The 25,637-nt window shown below is 40.0% G+C and overlaps 1 protein-coding gene across 10 annotated transcripts in view; it reads right to left on the bottom strand.

Moving 5' to 3' along the window:
• nrxn3b (neurexin 3b) overlaps positions 1-25,637 on the bottom strand; it is a 424,389-nt gene that overhangs the window by 32,395 nt on the left and 366,357 nt on the right. For 8 of the 10 annotated variants that reach the window (XM_032584566.1, XM_032584568.1, XM_032584558.1 and 5 more), the window contains 3 exons: positions 22,482-22,653; positions 12,190-12,279; positions 9,784-10,094 (listed from right to left, as the gene is read on the bottom strand). In XM_032584566.1, the coding sequence (XP_032440457.1) occupies positions 9,784-10,094; positions 12,190-12,279; positions 22,482-22,653 (573 nt within the window). The remainder of the gene's footprint in view (positions 1-9,783; positions 10,095-12,189; positions 12,280-22,481; positions 22,654-25,637) is intronic. The other 2 variants (XM_032584563.1, XM_032584564.1) reach the window with 1 other exon arrangement.

Genomic DNA, 25,637 nt, shown 5'->3' with positions numbered 1-25,637 from the left:
ATTCAGGACCAGAAAATGTCAACAATCAACTTAGCAACATAAACAATAGAAAAACAACAAGAACAATGTGCCTGCAGTTTTTTTTCAAAAATTAAAAAATTGCAAAAAATAATAATTTCAGACAAAACATTTTTGTCGAGAAGCTACAATACAAAAATAAAATATGTTTTCAAGAGGGAGTCTGAAACCTAAGAACTGATCTTACCACTCTAGTACTGATTCACTAGTGAAATGGTATCAATATTATCCATATTTTAGAACTGCCCACTTTCTACTGTTTTTTTATGAAGGGCAAAAAATTCAGCTCTCATCTTATCTGACCAGGGAATCTTTTTCTATAAACGCCCAAAGCAAACTTTAAAAAGGAAGTACTTCTGTCTTCTTTTCCTGCAAAACAGCAAATCTAATTACCCTTTCGTCAGATTACAAACTTAAGCATTTGATTTTTCTCTTTTACAACTATGCTCTACCTTTTCTTTGGTATATCAGATACAATCCCCGAAACAATAAGCCAAAGGTTTTGGTTTTAATATGAGAAAATGAGAAACAGTTCAAAGGGTCTGAACACTTTGCAGGTCACTGCAGAACGGGCCGCTTCAACTGAACAGGTCTTTGCTCCGGACAAACAAGAAATCTGAAGCTCTCTCAGTCTTACATAAACAAACTTACAAAGTGTCAAGTGGAAATTAAAAAAAAAACTGCTGGCAGCAGCACTTAAACTTTTGTAATAGTTTTGTTCCCAGAATCGTCGCGCAGAAAAAGAAAAAAAAAGTTAATTAAACACCATGAGTGTACGGGATCTCGCAGCAACCTCACAACTCTTTAAAATGACTTGGCACAGAATGTAATACCAACTGTTCCACTTTGATTAACCGTGTAAAGTCTACAGGCTGGAGTCTGGTGGGGAAGGCGGGGTGGTGGGGGGGTGGGGGGGATGACATCTGTAGTGTGAGAAGAAGAGACAAAATGGGACCTGTGAAGCTTTGAATAGCATCAGAGATGTTTTTACTCCTAAGTTTATGATTAATTAGAAGAAATCTGAAACATTCTGATTGCAAATATGCTCAGTGGATCTTCTAAGTAATGGCATGCCAATGTTATATCCTCTGTAAAATGTATTTTGAATGGTGTGTTGATATGGTGCGAGTAATCCATAAATACAAAGAGATCCCAGCAAATCAGTTCAGTAATGAAGTTATTTGTAATAACAGCACATGAACTAAGTATTGAAGATGGCTACAGAGGTGTGTTGAATAGTTAGTAGGAAAGTCTTTATGCATGTTCAAGACGTCTCATGTGTGCAGAAAGCGCTTGTCTGCATCGGTCGGTTGTCGTTCTTTCGAACACAGAGGGGAGACAGCGGATATGTGGAGTGTGAGAAGTTCTGCAACTTTCTGCAAAGGCAGTAGCTACACACTTCCAAAGAGACAATCTCTGGGGTCCAGATTAACTCAAGCCACCATGAGCTTCATGGAACAAGGTTCCAAGTAGTTTCATCCATGCCTTAAAGTACATGGCCAAGTTTAGCGCAAAGAATTGTAACACTTAGATCTACAGAAGTTGAGAAATTCTCCAAAGTGTAGAGCTGTTTTTCAGGACTTGAGTTAGGCCCCTTGGTTCTAACTAAAGGGACTGTAATCTAGTAGACTCAGTTTAATTTATGTAACATTTCTTCAGTTGGTTCGTTTACACAACGCACTGTGTCAAACGATCCAAACTCTTGTGGAAAACCTGTGTTGGTGCTGCACCAAGAACCCCTCAAGGAAACAACATAAAAACTTCTGAAGACACTGAGCTCAACTTCCAAACATCCCATGGGGTCCAAACTCCCTTCTTTGCAAAATGTAAGCAAAAATGGAGCGGAGTCAGATGTTGGCAGTTGGAGGATTTCTCTTATGTCTTTGGCAAAGACCCACCAGCTTCTTTGGCAAAAGACACAAGAGAAATCAAAGGTTTACATGTTTGTTTTGGTTGCATTTACCCAGAATGCCACACACTATAGTCCTAATGCAGCTTTTGGAGCAGTTTCCAGTCCACTTGGTGTTCACATATGCATTTAAACAAGGCAAACGAACTAGAGTTTGATTAACGAGAAGCAAACAGGTCCGGTGTGAATTGACCCTTAATGCTTCAACATCAGATATTTTGGACAATTTAATGTTCTTTATTTTGTGGAAACAGTTTGATGACAGCCCCTTACAAGACTCATACGAATGTAAAGGGAGATGAAATACTTTTGACAATATGATGTGTCTTTTGCTTTTTGTGAATTTCTTATGCATACTTTATAGACTATTTTGCTTTGGTTTGCGTTGACATGGTGTGACTTTCAAGTCATCCGCCACATTAACAATTTATTTATCGAAGAAATAATAATAATAAAAAAAAAACAGTTCAGTCATGAACTGGGGTTTTTTTTTTAAACCAGAAGTGTCAGGTTCTTCTGGGTTTGTAGTTGGACAGAGATATTGTTTGGTAACCAGTCAGACCATCTCTGGATGAGAACCTCTGCACTGCGCGTTGACGTGGTCACCTCAGAACCCAGCCACACACGATGTGTTTGCAAATGATGCACGTCTGTGGAAATGCCCCTGCTGCGCCGGCTGACATGACAGGTTTACACACCTACACACAAACACACACCATCTTCTTTCCTCGAGGATCTAGATAAGCTGTGTTGTGAGGCAAGGATGTAAGGGTGGGTGGGTAAGTCGGGTGTGTGTTAGGGTACATCCATTACACAAACCCCCGTTGTCTAAAAACCCCGGAGCGATCTAACACACCCAGAGACAAACTGCCCCGAATACACACCCCCACACACACCCCCGCAAACACATGATGTACTGACATGAAATTGCAAACCTCTACAAACACTCTCACACAGAGAATTCTAATGGAAACAGCTCTATGTACATATTCTGTTGCACGCCGAGTGGCATGAAAAATTCATAAAGGGAATTACAAACGTGGTGGTGAATACAAACCGACGAGAGCAAAGGCAAGACTATCGAGAAACTCCTGGAATGAACATGTCATGTTGGTGCTGGTGGAGGTAGTGAGGGGGGTTTGACAATGAAAAGGTGGAATATTGTGACAGGAGCATGAGGAGATGTGACTGCAACCGAGCTGACTGTTATTTGATATGGGTTTGCACAAACGTGCCTCGTTTATGATAACTCAGCTGTATGTTGGAGAGATTAGGAGATCCTCGAGGACACTCTCGGTGTGTGTGGGTGGGTGTGTGTGTGTGTGTGTGTGGGGGGGGGGGTGCACGGCGTGTGTAGCCCATTTAATGAGCCACACTCACACCAGAAGGTTCGCCATCACTCTGCTGTCTCTTAATTGGACACACTGAGCAACCGGCCCACCAACAGCATTTATCTTCAACAACTCCCTGGAAGCAGAGGTGTCTGGCAGGGGCAACCAAAAAAATAGAATGGTTGAAGATAAGTTCTCTAGGAATACCTGCTCTCTTGTTTGACCTTTCTGCAATTAGTTGTGTGGGTGTGAGGGAAGCTGAGCACAACAGTGCAGAAAAGGTGACCAAAAATAGGAAGCGATATCTCCCCGTTTGATTAGGAACACATCAAATATTCCCATACATGTGGAGGCGCAGCATGATGCAAGCCTCACTAAGGTGAAGAATAAATAAGTGGTCATCATGTATCCTAATGATGAGGCTACATTCAAGCTTAACGAAAGCTATAGGATGTAATGCTTAAAGGGGCGGCGGGATGTTTTTTCCAGGCACATAGTGCCATTTTATAGCACAATCAAGTAACTGTGTTGCCTTCAGTTGTTATAAAAATGCTGCATAACTTTGAAATTTGACCTTTTATAGACTATTAAGTCACTCTCCACAGTGACTTTACAAAAGTTTTACAAAAGTTTTCATATCCTTTTCCCTTTTCCACAGTTTGTAACCGTTCAGCTACAAACCTCAGTGCGTTTTATCTGGATATTATGTAACAGATTGGCACAAGTGAAAATAAGAAAAGAAATGACCCGGAATTTTCCATTTTCTTCTTCTAAAGTAGTTCTGAAATTTTGTCAGGCATATATACTGTATTTAGCCCAGCTGAGTCATTACTTTGAAGAAGCACTTTCACTGCTAACCCAGTGCCTCTTAAAATGTACATTCTTTCCCATTTTTCTTTGCAAAATACCTCAGTCAAATCGTTTGGCTAGCGTCTGTGAAAACCAATCTCTATGATTTGCCACTGATTCTCACTTAGACTAAAATCTCAACTTTGATTCTATAACAAGAACATGGTTTGTCCTAAACCACTATTACTTTGGGTGTACATTAAATGTCAAAGTTTTTCACCATCCAACAGGTTTGCTTCCAGGTTTCTCAGACACTTAGATCCATCAGAAATGACCTGGTTCTCAATCCCAGCCAAAGACCAGTATGATGCTACCACCGCCACTCTGTGGGGATCTCTGTGTTTTCACGGGTCAAAATACCAATTCACAACATTTTTTCTCTTGAAAACCAGGTGTAATTTTCACAATCATGTATGTATTTGTGAGGCTTAAAATCTAGAGAAAACACATTAACTCTAAGTTTGGTTTATTACGATTTTTGCTCTTGTTTCTTCCAAATAAAATGTGTGAAGAGAAGCAAAAGTTTTTAAATACCAAATGGATATACTGTATATATACAGTATATATACAGTATATATATATATATATATATATATATATATATATATATATATATATATATATATATATATATTAGCAGCTTAATTAATTAATACTATTTATACGCAATGGAAGAATGAAAGAAGAAATAATAATCTACAAATTGTTTAAATGGAATTTTCAATATTCATTGAAAAGAAAGAAAAAGATGACAAAAATATAGAGAAATGATAAAAAAAGAGAGTGACAAAGGGACGACAGAAAAGAAATCTATTCCTTATTTGAACAAAATCATTCTGTTGTGAAAAGAACCATAGACAGTATATATATATATATATATATATATATATATATATATATATATATATATATATATATATATATATATATATGTGTGTGTGTGTGTGTATAGATAGATATATCTATACATATATTCTTTTCAGGCTTTCTTTAGTGATAAAAACACCATAGACATACTGAAATAGAACTGAGAAATAGACTAATCCTTACTGATTCAACAAAAACTTATCATTGAAAATGTATCCAAGCCTGAGCAAAAAAGTATGATAAAATCCCACTTATACAACAAACAATTTGCTTCTCATTCTCCATCTCCTGAGCAAAAGGAAACCAGCTGAAGATGATGGACGCGAGCAATTTCTTTAAAATGGCAAACATGCAAATCACTTTGCGGTGTCTCTCCCTCGCCACTTTCCCCCCACGGTACTCTAGATTGCAGCCCTCCCGTTCTAATTGTTCCCAAACATCTCACGTGAGCGCAGCGAGTTAATTGCGGACAGGAGACGCTGATCTCCCATGATGCAGTGCCCAGAATAAATGAATATTCCCAGTTTGACTATCCACGTCAAATCAGGCAGTGTTAAAATAAAGGAAAAGTGCTTCAGTGCATTCACTCTAAAATCAGTTTATCTAGAGAGCCTTTAGAGCCACTTGAAAAGGAATACCTGCTGTAGTTTATCACTTTGTTGTTGTTTTTTTAAGTGTGTTTTGTACTTTTATAATGGAAACTTTTAAGCATTCAAGGTTACAAGTGACGAGCATCTCTTGAAGAGAAATTTGTATCAGTCATTAACTGGAGTGAAAAGGGAGAATCTATTTCTTCTCTTATTATATCTTTTTTTAAAAACAAAAAGTCCTACATGAAAAGAAAAATTCACGTCATCATGTGAAAATGTCAGGTGAGGGCAGTATCACGTTAGCGTTATGTTGGTTATCGGCAGCATATTTAGCTTTTGTAAACGCTAGTAGTCAAGTAGCCCTTTTGACATGTGAATGATAAGCTTTAAAAGTCTGGAAAACGCACATCTTTCTGTCTCCCAGTAGTGTCAGACTTGTTGAAATAAGATTAGTGGTTTTTAAAGCTACATTGCTAATGTGAAGAAATCGTCCCTTGAAACAGTTACCTGCTCCCCTTAGAGTCACACTTTTGAATTTGTTTTACATACCATTTATGTAAATTTTCTAAAAAGCCCTTCAAGACAACTAGAACTGCTTCATTTTGTAAAGCTAACAGAGCTAAACCTTTTCTGTCTCTTTCTCTTTCCTTTCTCTAGTTTGCTAACTTGTTACCTTGCTAGCTAGTTAGCTGGTAGGATTAATCCTTAAGTAAACATAATGTTCTTGTCTTGCTAGTTCAGTGAAATGCTACAAAACAAGGTAATAGAATAGATTCAGTTACAGTAAAGTTTTAAGTATACACCGCAAATGTCAAAAAGTAGCAGTGTGGGCAGAACTAAACAATACACGGTACAAAACGAATGCCTGTAGGGAGCTTAAACTGCATTTGTCACCCTTGTTTACAGAACATGATCAAAGAAAATGTTCTCAATTCTAAATGGATAAAGCACAGAAAGATGAATCTTCAGAAGACACTGAGATCTTGACAACAAAGCAGCTGGCAAACATGAAGAAGGAAAAGTAACTTGCTGACATATTCAGTGTCAGGTCTCAGATTATTTAGTCAAGAAGAAACAAAGGGGACATAGTAAAAACCATTTAAAATCGCTCCTGTAGCTGCGCAGCTGATAAACAAACTGAATGCAGGCACATCTAAATCGACTGAAAGGGAGATTTCTTTTGTTCTTGTAGGCAAGATTAAGGAGAAAATATGCATTTTTCCCCCCCCAGAATTCCGCAGCAACAAATATACGACAAAGAGTTACTGAAACTTTAAGCTCCAAGTGTGAAATTATGGATATTAGAAAATGATGGAAAAGTTCAGTTTAAAAATGTACTTGGTTCAAAAAATCTACGCTGAGATACTTCCTTCTAAACAAAAGTTAACAAGTTAGTATGAAAATAACCAGGCCAGTTAAAAACCACAAAAAAAAACACAAAACAAAACAAAACAAAAAAACAAACAAAATACAAAACACCAATTCTCTGCACAAAGTCAATAAAAACTTGTTGAAAATGTCAAAGTGGTGCTTTTTTTCCTGGTAATGACCCGGGTGTCCCACAAAACAACCAAACACGACAGCGGTAGTAAGAGAAAATAAAAAGAAAATGAAAGGTGTTTGTCATGTCGGTGCATGTCCCTCCCCACGGAGCCATCATTAATTAAGCGTGAGATTGGTCTCTCCACTTCACACCCCTGCCTCTCGTCCTGTTGAAGCAGAGATGTCAGGGGACGAGCCGCTTCTCGTCTCGGAACGGCAAAACAGGTAGAGTCGGTTCAGTGGACCTAAAATAGACATCTGTGAACACACCTCGGTCGCATATGCACACGCACACACATTTTAGTCCACCTAGGCACCCCGGCTTTGGAAACAGCTGCTCATGTGCTCGAGTCCAGTACCGCGACAGGGGCCTATAGCTCTTTCCAGCACCGCAGTACATCACTAATGATAGCTCAACTCCCTAAACTCCCCTATACTACCCAGAGGGGTGGGGGAAATCTGCCAAACGGGTACAGGTCCTCTCCTTACCGCTCGCGCCACGGTGTCTGACAGCCGGCTGGGGAACTGTAAAATTAAAGGCCTTGGCAAATGAAATACTGCGACGCGGCAACGTGAATCAAAGTCGGGCCTGTCATGGTGGCTGGTGGAAGAAGAATGACCAAGGCGTGTTCTCAGAAGGAATACAAAAATAAAATGGAAAGTTGGAGAGGGCAGGCAACTACATTGTTATTGTTGAGTTACCAAGAAGCATTGTCTGGCGTCTAATGGCGGCATTAAGGATATCGACGAGAGAGGTATTTGCTCGTTTCACCTTGAAAAGTCGAGCGCATTGTCAAAAAGGTCTTTCCGAGGAAGAACTTTATTGACTTCCCTTGATATTAATATTTGCCTGAGACGACACAAGCCTTTTTCTTTATGATGTGACCTTGCTGTTACTGCCAGAGACGGTAATGTATCTCGGCTAAGTCATCATCGCTGACTCATGGAGGGGAAGGAAATGGATTGCTTTGTTTCTGTCGCACATCTTTCTATCTTCACTTCGGCCTGGCATTTTGCACAGAGAGGTAGAAGTGTCAGCACTGACATGGAGGGTCATCATGACTGCGCAGGAGACAATCTGATGCTGAGGTGCAGAAGGAGATAACAGTGGTCTGTCATCCACAACAGCCAAACCTCCCCTCCACAACAGCCACGTCTCACTCATGAGGGAGAGTTATTGCTTTAATATAGACAATGAAGGGTTCAATTTGTGCTCCGGGTGTCAAAGGACTGCTGGGCGTGATTGCTTTCTTGGCACGGCTGTGACATTCATTGGCTCGGACTCGGAGCGTATTGGAGGAAGCCCTCTCTCTCGGTCCTGAAACGCGTTGCATGACAGATAAGAGGTGGAGGAGAAGGGAGATTGGTGGATGGGGAAGCAGAAAAGGCACGGCTCGTCGAACAGCAGCACTTCGATCCCTGGCAGAATGAGAAATACAGTGTCCTGACCTTGGCTGATCAAGCAGAGGGAAAAGAAAAAGGGAGGGCAGACGTAATCCAAACCGCGGTCCGTTCCAAAAACACATTAAATAGTAAAGAGAAGGGAACGGTTCTCGTGTTTGCACTTTGGGGCATTTTTAAACCTTTAAGCGAAAACTGAACCTCTATCTGTTCGAATTGTTGCTTTTTCTACAAAATACAAAAGTTTTTTTTTTGTAAGAATCCTATTTGAAAGGAAACCAGTGCCTACTGCACAGTACATTTATGTTGTTGGGTTTGGATCATTGCTAAACAGAAAAGGCTAAGATAATGCCATTTATATATGAGCAGTTTTTATTAATACTGTCTAACAATTAAAAAATGCAATTAGATGACTCACACTCGAGCATCGTGATTAATCACGATGCTTAACTTTGTAAGCTTGAAATGTAAAACAAAAATATTTAAGAAAATGTCTCATTTTCTCAAACTCAACATCTTTTTCCAGATTTTCATAGTTGGGAAGCTTTAAAAGAAGTTATTTTGCTTCAAACGTAATTTAGAAATGCTAACTATAAGCTGGCTGTGGTTTGGTGGAAGGATAATTCATCATTGCTACTACCTTGGTTTCATAAAAAAAATTTCAACAAGATGTTATTTTTTAAAAGAATTTCTTTGGTACTAGTGGACTTTATTTGACAATAATTTGAGAGAAAGGGCGAAAGACAAGCAGCTAAGGAGCTGAGGACGGGATTTGAAATCTGGACGGACACAGACACACCAATGTCTACAGTACCTGCTCTAACCATTGTGTTTTTTAAAGCAAAATTTACCGCTGAGCAAACATCTTTTCACTTGTGTTTGTCACTCTGCATTGTTGACCGCAGTACGAGACTGTGTAACGTGCAGATTTCATTTCAGGTAATCCTCTGCGGGAGAAAGGCTTTTAGGCCAAAATAGGTGATGCGATTAATCTGCATTACTAATATTAACGCGTTAACGTCGACAGCACTAGTTTTAACGCAACATACGTTTGCATATTTCTACACATCAATTTCTTCTGTGGATGTCCATCCTGGATTTTGAACGTATCTTTTTTCCACTCTAACAGCCAATGTTGTCAAGGAAGAGCATTATCAGCTGCTGCAGCTTCCACACATGCTAGCGTTAGCCTCCCGCACTTGGGAACGCTTGGGAACCGATTTAAAACGCAACACCTCACCACGTACACCTTCATTAGTCTGAAAAAGAGCTGTACCTGAATAGATGGTGGCGAGCGCTGTTTGCGGGTGGTTGTGGTGGACAGCGTGGTGGTGGTCTCAATGAAGGTGGTGGACATCTCCGGAGGCATCGACGTGGTGGTGCGCGTCGCACCACGGCTGGTGGGCACGTCTCCCACGAGCCGCACGCTCCCGTTCACCTTGATGTTAGGGTGGCCCTCCGCGGCCATGTTGAGAACCTTGAGGCCGTTGTAATAGAGGCCGGAGAGCTGGCCTTGGTAGGGCCGCTTTCGGTCATTTCCTCCGATAGAAATAGTGGCCTGGGTGTTGAAGATTGTCAGCTGCCGGCCTGGGACAGGAAGAAGAGGAAAAGGGTGAAGAGGCAAACAAGAAAGGTATCTAATGCAAGACATAGGGGTGTCTGTCTCTTCGCCCTTTCGCCAGTTTATACATTTTTAGATTTGGTCGTCGTACACTAAAAATGTTCAGGTACAAAAATCAACAACATGGTACTTCAACATCAAGAAGGTTTAGTGAAGTAAGTCTGTTTGTATATTTGTCTTTAGTTACGCAACAAATAGCATGAATGATATGTTTTGCTTATGGGTGAAAATCTATTATGTCTGGTTTGTACCGTCAATTGACTCAAACAAGAATCCGAATCCCAATTGATTAAAAACAGAAGTTTCAAAAATAACATATATATATTGATATAAACTGTATATATTGATAAGAATACTAATTTACAAGGAAGAAATTAACTATTACACACCTTAAGACAGACCTGTGCAAAGTATAAAGTACAAAGCTTTCGGGTTTGAATTGGAAATAGGAAGGAACTTAATGGAGACGCTTGGGTACAAAGTTGGCGATGGAGCAATTTGACAGAGAGCCCACAAAAGTTGTTCAGTAAACAACAGAAATTACCTTTAAGTGCAACATTTGTACATGATTTACAGTGATTCAAAAAAAATGCTTATGTAAAGCAATGTATTGTTTCAGTTCACAATTAAATTAGGTTCTAAATGCTGAAAACGAACTGCACATTTACTCAAAGCAAGTAGCAGAGCTAAATAACCATTCGCCCTCCTACAATACTATAAACACATTTAAATGGAGAACATGCACATTTGAAAGTAACATCTAAAAAATGAGCTGGAAAGTTTACTCCATGGATAATATATTCCCGACTAAACGCCGGACTTTGTGCGGGGAAATGATGAATAAATACATACACGGGCTTTGGCGTGTTATAACGACAAAATGAGTCCTAATGTGTCGTGCGAATTTGATTAGACGACGGCTAAATATTACAGTCAAAACACACTGCTCATGCATTAATTATGAAATTGAAATGCATGGAACTTCCACAAAACAAGAACCATAATTACATTTCTCATTTGTGCAATTCACAGACTAGCAACACTGCAAGCTTTGCTCCACTATGTTTGCTATACAGCACAGAACACATTAGGTATGGAGGGAGACGGGGCGTGGTGGGTGGAGGTGGGGGGTGGCGTTCATATCACAGAGAATGAAATAACACGTGTGGAGCCATGCATGCAGCAGTAATGGGATATTTTCTTTATTTTTTTTTGTCTCCCAAAACCTGTCAGTGTTTTTAGTGGTTGTTAAAGGGACTTTATGAAAAGGTTAAGACGTTTATGTGCTGTGAATTTTAAAAAGGCAGTTTATAGTGGCATTACGTAGCGCGAGAAGGTCGCGTTGTGGTGGGGGGAGGGAGGAGAGCGGGCTCCCTCGACATCCACCCACACGTGTGTGTGTGTGTGTGTTTAAGACAGACGAGAGGCCAGCTTCGACAATCCAAGGGATTAGTAAGCACGGCTCTGTCGGGCGGCGGCGCACCTTGGAACTCGCGCCGTGACACTCCGCTGTCAGAAAGCCTCCAATTATCTCTCCATTATCAAAATAGGCTGGATTTCCATTTTGTGTGATAAGTACATGAAGATAAATTACAGCAGAGAGGATCCCCCTCTTACCCCCACACATACACTCCTGTTATTAGGGAAGTTTTCAGGGGGGGATATGCCAGCTGCTTAGTTTATTCTCAAACACTGTGGAGGTTTTGAGTCAGAGGAGTTAAGCCTCCTCTCCAAAAAATCACCCTACTGTAGCTGCAGAGCTAATGCCTCCTCTCAGTCAAATTCAATGTGATCAAGAGCATCTGATCTGTCTGTCGCAGTCCCTTTAACTGGACACCATGATTGGACAAGATAAAAAAAAAAAAAGGTGATGATGGTAAAAAAAAACAAAAAACGAGGGGTTAAAAAAAAAATCACATAAAAGTGATTTATTTTATCGATTTTTTAAGGGGTTTAAGGGATGGTTTTCTCATTCTCGGAGGTTGAAAGGGAGCAAGCCGATGAAATGGCTGGAAAAAAAATTAAAGAAAGAAACATTCTAGAAGTTAAATAAAGGTTTACCTTTCTCCTGAAGCCAATCCTCTACTGGCCGGGTATATTTGAACGGGATTTTCTTATTTGCCATTTGATAGCGCTCAATGTCGCTGTTGCCTTTGGAGTTCGAGAGTTTAACAAACAGCTTGAAACAGTTGGCAACAGACAACAAACATTTATACAGTGGTTTATGATGAGGTTTAGCTGCGTTTAGAATGATTTAGAAAAGCTTTAGGAGGTTGTTTTTTTTTTTTTTTTTGCTTTCCACAATTTAGTTGAACTTTAAGCTTTACATTTGTTTAAAACACTCCACATTCAAAGAATTACACATCATATGCATGAAACAAAAGCAGAAAATCACCTGCAGGAAAGAGTAAAAACAGCAAATACATCATAAATTCACAATAGCAGATAAATGAAGCACAAACAAAACTTAACCGGCTTTATGAGAGGTAAAAATTTAGTTATTTGTGAGCACTAATTCTCCTACTGGACACCATCTGCTTTTTTTTAGATTTCAAGAGGGCAGCAAACGGTTTTGTGTGACTCGTCGTTTGGACGGATGGAGCTTTGAGAGGAAAGGAGGGCAACGTTAGGGGAGCAAAGTGGTAATTCTAAGTATGGCAAACCCATTGGGGTTGGGATCCCACAGTGGCACAGATTTCAAGAGGACAATGCATACAAATGAGATCATTACTGACTTAGTGGGAGGTCTTTTGGGGTAAAGAATAATAATAAAAAAAATGTTTTAAAAAACTCTGCCATACTTGCTTCTCTCCAGAGCACAGCTAACATGTTGTAAGTATTTATAGCCCCTTACATTTTTTCACACTCTTCACGTTCCGACCACAAACCCTGAAATGTATCCCACTGGGATACATTTCAGGGTTTGAATCAACTGAAAAGGACGCGTGGCTTTTGATAGCTTTTAGAAGTAAACTCTGAAAAGTGTGGCGTGCATGTGTTTTCAGCCTCATTTGATGGTAACAAGATTCCCAGTGTTGAAAGAAAGACGTTGAAGGTCTGTTTGGAGTTTGGGACAAGCATCGCACCTTAATCAGATAAGATCAAAATGAAAAGTTTTTCCACCTACATGCAAAGCAACGTGTAGCAAACAACTAAAACTGTACATCATCATGGTGGCAGCATCATGAGGGGGGGTGCCAAGGGGTCTTAACCACTACAATAATAATAAAAAAAAAACACTTTTGTCCTGTTTTTGAAAGAATAAATTTTCTTGAACATCGTGGATTTATCCAAAGTTAAGAAAAAAGTATAAAGTTTGTAACCTAATGACAAAGAAACACAAAGCAGTCAACTTTTGCCTTTTTGTTATCTTTAAATTACTATTTTTACAATTGCACTGTTCGATTGAAAGAACAGCATCATGTAAACTCCACATGGTGCCATTTTATAGAACAATCTATTAACTGTGTTTCCTCCATTTGTTATAAAAATGATGCATATATCAAATATGACTAAAAAGAAATTTGACTTTGTAATTTGGCGCCTTAAAATTGGGCCTCTGTGTCTTTAAGAAGGTCCTGCCTTCAGCACATCGTCACAACAATGCTCCTCCTTCAGGCCGTTTACAACCATTCTTAGGAGCTTTGAACTCAGAAGTAGTTTGTATGGTGAGCTCAGCAGACACCCAGCTCCACCAGGTGTTTGCTAATTGCTGCTGGCTAGTCTGAAGGAGCTGAATGGGGGAGGAGCTTCATGGACATAGGCGGAGCTTTGTGATAATAAGTGTTAAGGCATCTCGAATGGTTGCCAGGGGAGATTCAAACATACATTAAAGAATCAAAGCAACACTCCAGGGGTTTTTTGGATGAGGGAATTCTAATATGATATAGAGCTCACAAACGTTAATGCTACATAATGTCTCCTCTTTAAAAAAACAAAAACAAAAAATAATATATAGCCCACAAAAGGGCAATAAGGGCCACATTTGACTCCGAGTCACAGCTTACAGACTTCAAGCCTATTATATAGATTTCCAATAAAACAAAACGAAATAAAACACTAAAGTTTGTGGTTGTAACATGAGAACTGCTACAAACGTCAAGGGTTACAATAAGTCAATTATAAATATAATAAACCACCTTTTGGAGAGGAAGTGGTGTGTGAGAACTTTGTAGTATTTCAGGCGCAACACCTTCCCCCACTGCGTGTGTGCCACGTTTTGTTTGACAATGGCAGGAGAGCGGAGGATTGAGACGTGGAAGTCTGTCTTCAAACGACACAAAGAGCCCACAAAGAAATATAGATGACAGCATGACGTCAGCCAGTAACCTGGCGAGAATAAAAAAAAAAAAAAAAGGAACGGAAACCCATCATGGTATATTAACATGGTTTCATAACTGTGCAGCGTGTGGTGTTGTCTCAAGTGATTTAGGCGGTGAATGTTAACTTTACGTGTGTGTCTGGGGAGGGAGCCGCATATCGTATTCTGCTCGTCCTCACACCCACCCGGTGCGCAGTTCAGATATTTGCCTTCATTACAATAAATTACACCTGGCTGGGAACGCGACGCAATCACATAAAGCCGCAGCGTTCCTTCCTGCCTGACCCCCTTTTTTTTTTTTTTTATATTCAGAGGAAAATCTAGCCAATTGCTCCGTTTATATCCAGCTGGGAAGGAGCGTGATTATGGCTGCGAGGGAGCTGAGGGAGCTAAAGGACTCTGCCAGTAGTGTGCCAGCAGGTTAATCAGCTACGTGCAGGACTCCCTCCTCCTTCCTTTGATCTCAGGCAGGTTTCAGGTGGCAGCCAAATACACTCTCCTCTGGACAAGGGCCACAGAGGAAGCCATTATGGTTGGAAGTGAAATCAGAAGGCGAACGGGAAAGTTGGGATATTAATGCAGCAGACTTTTCATTTTTCTTCTCTCTCTCTCTTTCTCTCTCTTCTTAGCTACTTGAAAGTGTCCTCTCAACCCCGAACCTGAGAGAAGAATCCATGAGCTTGTCGCGGATTGCTAATGGCAACAGTCCCAGGTACAGCTCTATCACTGTTCCAAGTGATTAATGAGGTTGACGGTTCTTCGGTAATGAATACACCACAAGCTAATTGTCCACCTAATGAAAAAAATCTCTATAGTTTGTCAATTTAATATTTAGTTTTCCAGAGGTGACTCCACACTGGGTAACCTTGCCAATAAAGGTTTATTGTTGATCATAAAAATCTGTCTGCCTTTCAAGCTTCATTGTTTTGTGGTCAGGTTGTTCTTCAGAAACACTTTTATCAACTTTTGACATTAAAAGATGGCGAATAAGAGACAACAAAATGAGCTCAGTATTACCTTTGACTGAAGGAGAGGTATTATGTATATTCCAGCCACAATGTGGCATTTTATAGCATAATCAAGTCACTGTGTTACATTCAGTTGGAAAAATGGTCTCTGTCTCTTTAAAAACTTTTGCTCTTCCTGAACCTCCGCCTTCAGAAAGCCATCACAACATGGCTCCTCTATTAACTCTTTCATTACGTTTTTACTGAGAAGTAGCCTGTATAATGAGCTCAGCTGATGTGCAGTTTCACCAGGTGTTTGCTAATTGTTGCTGGCTAGTTTGAAGGAGCTGAGTCTGATATAAAAGAAGGTCTTTGCCTTAATGGTGAAGCATTTTGTTATATTTCTATTCCAATCAGGACTAGCTTCAATTATTAGATTGAAGCCTTCATTTCTAGTCATGTTTATTAGCTCACACCCATGCTGCCGCTAGAATAACACCCATATGCAACATTTTCTCTCGTGGCAACTTGTTTTTTGTTTTGTTTTTTTCATTTCAACAGCGATATGTGCAAAAGATTAATTAGAAATTTGCTCTTCTCCAGAGTGACGTAGTATCTCAGCGTGCATATGCTCGAACTGAGCTAACCTCTTTAATCCTCTAATAACCTATTTCCCTTATGTTTAATAAGATTTATGTACATAAACACTTCGCTTGTACCTATTTCCACCCTCCTGCATGCCTTCACCATTTTTTTTCTCCCAGCCAAAACAATGTTTAGCTTTTTTTTTTATTTTTTTTTTTTATTCCTGTCGGTGGCAGCCATTCAGTCAGCACAAACACTGGCAGGGCGACAGTCATCTGCTGATTTGCCGCTTCGTTCTACTCAGTTTGTTTGCCAGACTGATATCAGCAGGGCTCCATCACGGGGGCCAGAGCCGAGAGCACATCAGAACGGTGAAAATGTCTACAGTGACAGGCTCCTGGAATTTTTTTATTTCATTTTTTTTTTAAGGGAGGAGGCGAACGTTGAGTGTATTTAATACTGTCCCAAAAAAGACTCAAATCTGCAGCTAGCCACTGTTTATGAATCCCCACCCGGTTCTCTGTAATCTACACCGGACTTTCACCGCTGGTTCTCTCTCCCTCTCTCTCCCTGTCCTCATCCTCAGGTCATTCATCCTCGTTCTTTTTTTCTCATCCAGTCGTATTCCGCTCCTTCATTCTCTCCCTCTCTGTGTCTCAGCAATCAGCCCGCCGCACTCATCTCGGGTGATATAAGCCTCTTCAACTGCTGTCATCCATCTACTTTTTTCCTCATTCACAATTGCATTTCTCTCCATCAGTTCACCCGCGTCTGCTTTTTCTGCCCTACGCCAACGAATGTTTTCTACTATATCAAAACCGTTGTTTTTTTTTTTTTGGTATGTGTGTTTGTTTTGTTATTTAGCATTTTTCAGGTCATCTTCAGATGTTGTTGCAGGAATAAATTAGGGCTCAGAGCAAAAAGAATCAAAAGATGGTGTTTCAGATGGGGCTAACCGCGTTTGGCCCACGGACACCCTGGGATTTGTCTCGCTCATGAGGAATTGTTCGTTTTTCTCCATCACTGTGATTGTAGAAAAATAAAAAGATCGTCTGATGTCTGTGTCAGGTTGTAGAATCGCACGTATGTGTTTTAAAATGAAAGTGGGATTGTTGCTGCTACGGCTAACTAGCTAGCACGCGCCACGAGCGATGAAACGCGCACGCACACACCCGCACACACACCCAGAAAGACGTAGCTTCCCTCAGGCACTGACTGAGTAGTTAGGCTAATGGCCATTCATCTGAGACAATGCGTGAACCGCAGCCAGCTCAAGGCAAAAGGGCGATGTGCAATTTCTGCCCAGTTGGATCTTGTAATTCTTTGATTCAAAGATTCAAACTCGTGCACGAAAAAAATAAATAAATTGAGACCGTGTAATCAAAGAGTACAGCGATTCTGAATGTTATATAAGGAAATTGGAGCCCTCTCACTACACAAAAGGCGAGCCCCTGCAGGAATGTGGGCTGTCACACAAGTACACGGGACTGTGGGAGAGATGCGAAACCCGTGATGAGCTGCGACTGGAAGGAGGAGGAGAAAACACGGATGGAGGAAAAGAAAAGAGGAAAAAGAAGAACAGAGATCTGAGAGGGCTCCGACAGAGGGGGGGGGGAGAGAATAATTAGAGAAAAGGAAGAGACAAAGCAGTCAACACTCACGCAAATCCAACGCCCACACGCAGGCGTAAGCCCCCCCCTCTCCTTCCGAAAGCATGACGGAAACGTTCCTGTATGGGATCAGAGCTGGGGATATTGTTGTACGGATGAGCGGCGCTGCTGAGGACTCCGATTTCTTAATACAAAAAGCATTAAAGGGCTCTATTTTTATGTTGGGAAACCGCTGTGTGAATGTCACCCTGCGTTCGACTGCGCTAATAAAATCTCGATATCTCGGGAGCACAGATGGCTCAACATCAACAGTGTGGATATTAGTCTCCTGTCGTGTTTTCCATCAAATAAAATAAGGTTACAATAAACGTTTTATTCCCCAGCAATTAAATTTAGATGCTAAATTCACACCAGATCTTGGCAACGACTCCGAGTAATCGACTGATACAAACAAATCAGTCCACAAAAGAAGTTTTGACAAAGAAGGCAAGATACAGCACGGAATAAGAATTGATTGATAATTTGATCCAATGGTGGCCTGTTTAACGGTTTCTCTTTACCAAAGTGTTGTATATTGTTATGATTGATGACAGTAAAAAAAAAAGAAAATAGTTATACTGTTTGGTTGCCACATTTTCTAAAATTCTGAATGTTGTGGTGAGAGTCGTTGGAGTGATAATAACTGAGGAAAGAAAAATGATTTCACCACCTCTTAAGATTTCTGACAGTAAGACCTGAAATGATGAGCAAAAGCTGTCCAAGAGATTCAGTAAGATACAAAAACCTCAGCTACAATTTTCCCCATGAAAATAATAAGTAATGCACTCAACTGCAATCTCCTCGCAATTTCAATAGCATCCCCATATAGCTATTTTAGAGCAGGTGTGTCAAACCTGTTTCCTTTTTGAGCCATATCAAAAATCTGAATGTTCTTAAAGGGCCGGTGTTTTGATAAGACCCATTAAACTGCTAAAATATCAATAAATAGACATATTTTTCAGTATTCAATAAGTGTTTCTTACAATTAAATAATATTGAACATCTTTTCACACTGATCAGTCCCTCCAGCATATTGTGGTTGTTTTTGCAGTTTTAAAAAAAATTGAAAATAACAGATTTTCTAGAATTATTTGTGAGGAATTTTTACAATATTTGCGCTACTGTATGATGTTAATTGTGACTTTTTATTAACCGCCATAGCAGTCATGGACAATAAAGCCGCATCAAGTAAGGCTGATGTCACTTAAATCCAATGTTTTTGGCCAATTTGGAGAAAAATCAGCAGTAAAACTCAGAAAAGTTTTTTTTTTGATTTTGTGTGAATTTTGCAGATTTGTGAAAAATCTGAGGGCTAGAAAAAAAAGGTCAGACGGACCAGATTTGGTCCCCGGGCCTTGAGTTTGACACGTGTTTTAGAGCAAAATATGCCCAGGTACAAGTAGGCAAATAGTTTCTTCACGTAAGAAGCTAATAAAAAAACACAAAATCCTTTATGTACACTCACTGCGCACCCCTCCACTGCTGAAGAAAATGCATGGTTAGGCGTGTTTAAGTTTTGCTGAAAGAAGATTTTGCTTCAGACAGTGAAATAATGGGAGAGCGTCGTCAGATCAGCTGAACTCTTTGGGCGTCACTCCACACACCACGTTCAGAGGAAGAATAGTTCTACAAATCACCCCAAAAAACACCAAAGGTTTACAGGTAGAAGCATCATGGTGGAGGCTGATTTATAGCATTTGGTCCTTCATAACACTGAAAGTAGGAAGATTGTACTGGGATGTTCTTGGTAAAAGTTTAAAGAGTAAACAAGTATGGATTTCCAAATGAGACAATCTGAGTGGAATAATGGGTCAAATTCACACCAGAGTAATGTTTGTGACTAGTTTCTCCATGCAGATGTCTTTAAGTATGTCCAGTATTTATTTTCTGTCATTCCAGTTTCTTTACCCATATAAAATCATACCAACTAATTTTATTTGGTTTGTGTGTGTAGATTACCAATGTGTGATGAATGTGATGAGAATGTTCTCAACAAAAATGATACAAATATATTCAGTAAAGACCATTTTTATATCCAAAGCACTTGTTACCTTTCTTGTTCTATTCTTAAGAAATGCTTCTTGTTTTTGCTGCTCTTCCTACTTATTGGCCTGCTGAACACCGACTTTAGCTAATAAACTTTGCTTTTCTATAATCTACAAAACGTTCAATCTTCACTTTATTGCATTTGCTGTCTTCGCTCTGTCTTGACAGTGTTTAAGCGATTCCATCTATTTTTTCATAATGCTGATATTCCCAATTTGTCAACGCTGCACATGTTGTCAAAACTCGAACGCCTGTTTCTCTCTGAACTGCTGACGTACTAATGAAAACAGAAGCTGAGGCGTATGTACGCTCTCAGACTGTCTTATCGGGCACAGCAGGGAAATAAATCTAACGTACAGTAAATATCTTATCGAGCTTATTTGCCAACCATTGTACAAACTTTTAGAAATGTATCACATAAACTGTGTACACCAAACTACGGTAGGTGTAAATGTGCTTTTAATATACTTCCTCTATCGTGTTAGAATAATTTGTCACCGTAGTCTTGGTCCTGGCAGCACCACTGCAAACTACATCATCAAAAAATTTAAAATTCATCTTTATTTATTACCTGTGGTTATAATCAAAAATAAGTTGCATGGCAAAAAAGCTAAAGTTGTTCTCTGCTTTTATACTGTGTATTTGTATGTATTCGCAAAACTGATTCCTATCTGCTAACTGATGCTCACACATTGTCCCAGATCCTGGCTTTAAAAATTCATTTAATGAAATATAAATGATTGGTCTTTGGATGTTTCTAAACAAGATGTGAACCTAATGAAGTTATAAAAAAAAAATGATACCAAAGAAGTGAAAGAAAAGTTTGTTTAAATCTGAATGTTGTCTGACTTGAACTGATCTTTTGCAGAATCCACAGTGTTGGCACAAAAAGTAAAATTTTCACCTCTCTACTTTTATACTTTGTATACTGGAGCATTTTGGCCGCTATTCCCGTTGAGTAAAGCATTAGGAGTTAGAGAAAGCATGAGCCTGGACTCTAATATGCAATTACTCACAAGATGTGAGGAGAAGACTTTTATAGGGTGGAAGCAGGGAAGGGCACTGAGGGCTCCTGCAGCTTTATTACCAACACTTAGGATCGGTGCAGAAGTCAACTGCGACACTTTTGATTGCCTGAGCACAACAACTGGTAGACAGAAATGAGATCTTTGTAACATCCAGGGGTAAAAAAATATCCCCGATTGGCTAATGATAGTAAAATTTGGTGAAATATGAAAGTTATATCTACATGATACACCAGTGATGAATATGTCTGTCTGGTAACACTTTATTTGACTGAGTGTACATAAAACTGACATGACACTGTCATAAACATGACATAACACTCGTCATGAACATGAAGGAGTCTTTATGAATGTTTATGACTGTTCTCATAAAGTGCCATTCGCTAAATAATGATACTTTTAATGCAAAGTTGCTGTAAAAGTTGTATTAAAAGTCCATTAAAAGTGCCAACTTTGCATTAAAGTGTCATTATTTACAAAAGTACTTAGTGTTAATTTCTTGCTTAAAACAGGTAAAGAACAGTTTTTTGACCTTCTAGCAAATGTGCTTTAGTAAAATGTTGAAAAGAAAAAATACCACCAGCACGCTTCTATAACTCTAATTTGTTGATGTTACTTTTGACTCCACAATGCATTGGTTTGTTTCATCGTTTTGCCCCATTACTCAGGCTGGAATGGAGTTATGAAACCTGTCTGAAGTCATCTGGTCAACTAAAAGCGAAAAACAGCCAAAAGCAAAAGAAAGCCCGAGACAGAAGAGATTAGCGTCACCTGCGCTGGCTCTGAACCAAAACCACCCGGCATGCCAGGTTGCGCCAAGAAAGGAAGCAGTTCTGTGGTTGGTGAAGACATGCTACTGGGAGCATCATGTGGGGGCTAAAATGGTCAACTCAGATTTGCTATCTTTTCAGAATTCTGCGGTTTTTCTGTTTGATTTTGGCCGAGTGTGCACCTGATATATTTCAGTTTATGACTGCACCATTCCTTGGTAGAACAACACAACCAAAGCGACTGCAATCTTGCCTTTATGCCACTATTTTACTAAGATAGTCAAGGAAGTTTGTGCCATCTTATATCACGCCATCTAAATTGGAGAACATGAAAGAAGGAAACAATGTAGCTTTCTGAAAGTTGGGCGACTTCAAGACAGAAATTGAAGAGAGTCAGTCCAATTTACCGGACTCAAGTGGAAGCAGGAAGAGATTTTTCTTCTCGTCCTTCCACTCTGTCAGTCTCTCCTCACTTGGAGAGCAGCACACAGGTATCTGCTACAGAGAAGCAGAGTTCCCAGACCTCCAAACGGAGCGGGTTCTGTTTGATGAGCCTATTTGTATTCTGCTGCCGTGCCGCTTCTGCTGACCTGGGAATGAGAGATACAGGGAGGCAGTGGTGTTATCTGGCCAACAGGCCACCCTAGGTTCTCTGCCTCCACCTCCTTCTCGCCTCTCCATCGACCAAAATGCCTCTGGGTGCCTTTGAATCCCTGTTTTCGTATTGAGCTGGCCAAATGTTGCACAGTTAATGCCTCTTGCAAGACAAAGGATCCTGGCTCAGAGTGTTCCCACCCCCATCCACTCAGGTATGGTAGCGTGAAAGGACTGACGTATTTTGAGTCATAGTTTGTCAAACAAGCATTTTGTGACCGCTAGCCTCCCAGACTGTCAACTCAAATGTTGACCGCCCTTGAAAATAAATTTAAAAAAATAGATGGTGTCCAGTGATTCTTAGGCTGTATAGAACTATCACTTTTATGTTACGAGACAAATGATAAACGATGTACCTGAGGGAAAGTGCTCGTTGACCGGCCAGTTGTCCACTTGCAAGGTCGCATTGCCCCCGTTTCTCGTGAATCGAACCAAATGGTACTTGCCGTCGTTTACCTCTGTGTTTGACTCCTTGACGCTTATGTCCACTGTCCCGATGTTAAACGTCACGCCGATTTTACCTTGTTCCTGAAAGAGACACACACAAATAAAGACTGAAGGCCTTCTCGAGCTTTTTACAACAAGAGCTCCCTTATTGAAAACCAAGGTTTCTGGAAACACTGACAGAAATTTAAAAAAGAAACACAATACAAGTTGAAAATTTCTACTTTGTTTGACTATTTGCTTGATTCAAGGATATGGTTTTATTTCAGTTCCTTTGTCCCCACACACAAATCAAACTTTTCAAAATTCTAAGTAACACTGACAGAAATGTAAAGAAATAATATAATAAAAGTTGGAGTTTTTCACTTTGTATCATTTGCTTGATTGAAGGATATGTTTTTATTTTTAGTTTCTTTTTTCCTCACACAGAAATGGAGCTTTTAAAAATTCCAAGTTAGAAACAAAAGGAGAGTTTTTGTCCATGTCTATAGTCACGAGTTTGCTGTAAAGCACTTTGATGCAGCCTCTTATAAAGCGCTACAAACATAAAATTGTCATTAATAAATACTTTTGCACACATTGTAAAATATAACTGCCGTTTGTGAACAAGTTCCTAAGTGTTTGAATCCGTAAAATGCAAAAAGCTACACATTTTGCATCGGATTTGTTGTCATACCCACATCCTTATTCTGAGCTAAAAGGTTAGCTAGTAGCAAGCAGCAACTACCAAGCCATCCAATTTGATTTCTATTTGAAGTTCTGGACATAGTCCTCCCCAAAGCTCTTCTTTAGAGCCGTTTCCATTGGAAACCAAGATCAGTGTTCTTGAACAACTCATCTTTTTGGCAGTCACTAAGCTTTTGTGTTGAGACTAAATTGTCTCCAGAGTACCACCAGAGACAATCCAAGTACTTGAGAGTCTTTGCCACATTAAAACCTGCTAAAACATGTAGCTGAGGCAGCGACAACCAATGTGAAAACAGACCCACAGTTATTCATTTCAGGGAAAACATGGCGCCATCACAACTGAATGTTTTCCCAATATGCAATGGTGCTAGACGAAGAACATGGAATATGTGATGACATCACATAAGGTACAAAAGGCACCTTATTGTCCAAGGACACTGAGAGTGAATGTCTCTGAAGTAGTGGGAAAAAGAAGCTGGTGGTGTGATTTTAAAACACAAATTCACCTGAGGAGAACACTGTATCATGTCATGGTTACCCATTTCTATGTGACGACGGACAACAGTTCATGATATAAGGTAATATTTCATTTGTCATGTAATTTGACATGCCAACAGTTTAATATCCGCACAGCAGAGACAACATTTCACAGCAATGTGCCCTAGATTACACCATTAGTTCTTGGCAAGCACTGCTAATCCACTCCATTTGCTCCTGCCGCGCCTCTTTCAATCTCTGCTTGGCAGTGTGGTCAGAAAGCCAGGCAGAGAGACATTTGAGACACACATTGAATCCTTGACCGATGTGATCGATGGTTTGAACTTTCTCCTTTTCTCACTGCTCTGCATTCAAGAAATCCCGTTTTCAACTCCTCCGGGTTTTGGGGTTGTAGCTCCGGCATTATTTGAGATTTTGAGATGCTAATCCGCTGCACCCAGTTGTAAAGCACCTTGTTATCACGGTTATGCATCATAACGACTGTAGGACAGTCAAAAAGCTGCGCAGCATCCGACACCGGAGGGAATAATTGTCCAAACATGCAACAACGCCTCAACCAAATACAATGTGAACAAAAGTCTAAAAAAAGAACAAATCTGAACAAATTGAACTGAGCTGCTCCAAGACGCTGCCACTATCAGCGGTGCAACTTTAGAGTTCTGGAGAGGGAGATTTTATTCATTTGCCTTCCTTCCTTCCATCCTTCCATTTCTCCTTCCTTGGAATGGATTTTCGTTTTCTTTTTCCTAATTCCTATGTCTTTTGCAGATCGCAGCATAATGACATTTCCCATTTTGAAGACCAATAACAAACTAGAGGTGGTTACCATAGTAAAGGATTGCATGCCACAGCAGAATATATAATAATCCTGTTGAAGAAAATATTTTGTTGCCAATTGATTACTCTTTATTCAAAGTAAAATATAACAAAGCTCTAGAGCTGCCATTTTTATTCATTTTTCTTTATATTTTGAGTCTATATTTTATACAATTTTCTATTTTTTAAATTGATTTTTCATTATTCCACCTGCCTCTATGTACCTATTTACCTACCAACACACTTCTACCTGGTCACATTGTGCAACTAGGTGATTAGGCACACCTACCTACCTACTAATTGATTACTTTACATTAGTAAAATATAAAAGAAAGGCATTTTAAAAGTACTTTCATCTTATTGACAGAGTGCCTTTGATAATTTTCATGGCCACTTGCTTCATCCATACAGGGAGGTAAGAACCCTTAAGCGCGACCCACAGAATCAAGGCCACCCGAAGCATCAAAGGAGCGGCGCCGTGAGGCTCCGACAGACCCAGCGGTGCTTTCCATTACCTAGATGAACTTGTGAATGTCATCAAAAGTCAGAGAGCGAGCGGCACCGTCTTAAAAAAACCCCCCAACATCAAATGGACCGCAACTCCCAGAGACATCTGAACTGCATCACGGCCATGTTTTCCACTACATGTATTGTTGCGCAGTAATGTATTAATTACACAGTAAACTAAGTGTAAAAGGTTCAATAAAGCGACTTGGATGAATGCCCGCGGCTGGTGCTAATGGTAAACCGCACGGAGAACCCGAGGACGCTTCATTATACAAGTGTAATGTGATGAAAATAGGCTGCCAGCAGAGATTGTAATGATGAGTAATACTCCCTGCAGCCTGTCTCTATATGAAACTGGCAGGACAGATGCCTTCTTCAGCCGCCGTCTCCAACGAAGCCGTACGAAAGCCGTATGTTTTGCTTAGCCCTCGACGCTACGAGTTACATCACGCCCGTAAATCGCGTCGGCTCTTCCTTGTAAATTTCGGATTCCTCTCCCTTTTCAAACCCCACTAATTTTCACGAGCGTTGCTTTACTGCGACAGCTCCTGTCTTCACGG

This window comes from Xiphophorus hellerii, chromosome 15 (genome assembly GCF_003331165.1).
Source record: "Xiphophorus hellerii strain 12219 chromosome 15, Xiphophorus_hellerii-4.1, whole genome shotgun sequence".
In the NCBI taxonomy this organism is placed as follows: Eukaryota; Metazoa; Chordata; class Actinopteri; order Cyprinodontiformes; family Poeciliidae; genus Xiphophorus; species Xiphophorus hellerii.
Note: the sequence above shows the minus strand (reverse complement) of the source record. Positions and strands in the feature narration are given on the sequence as shown.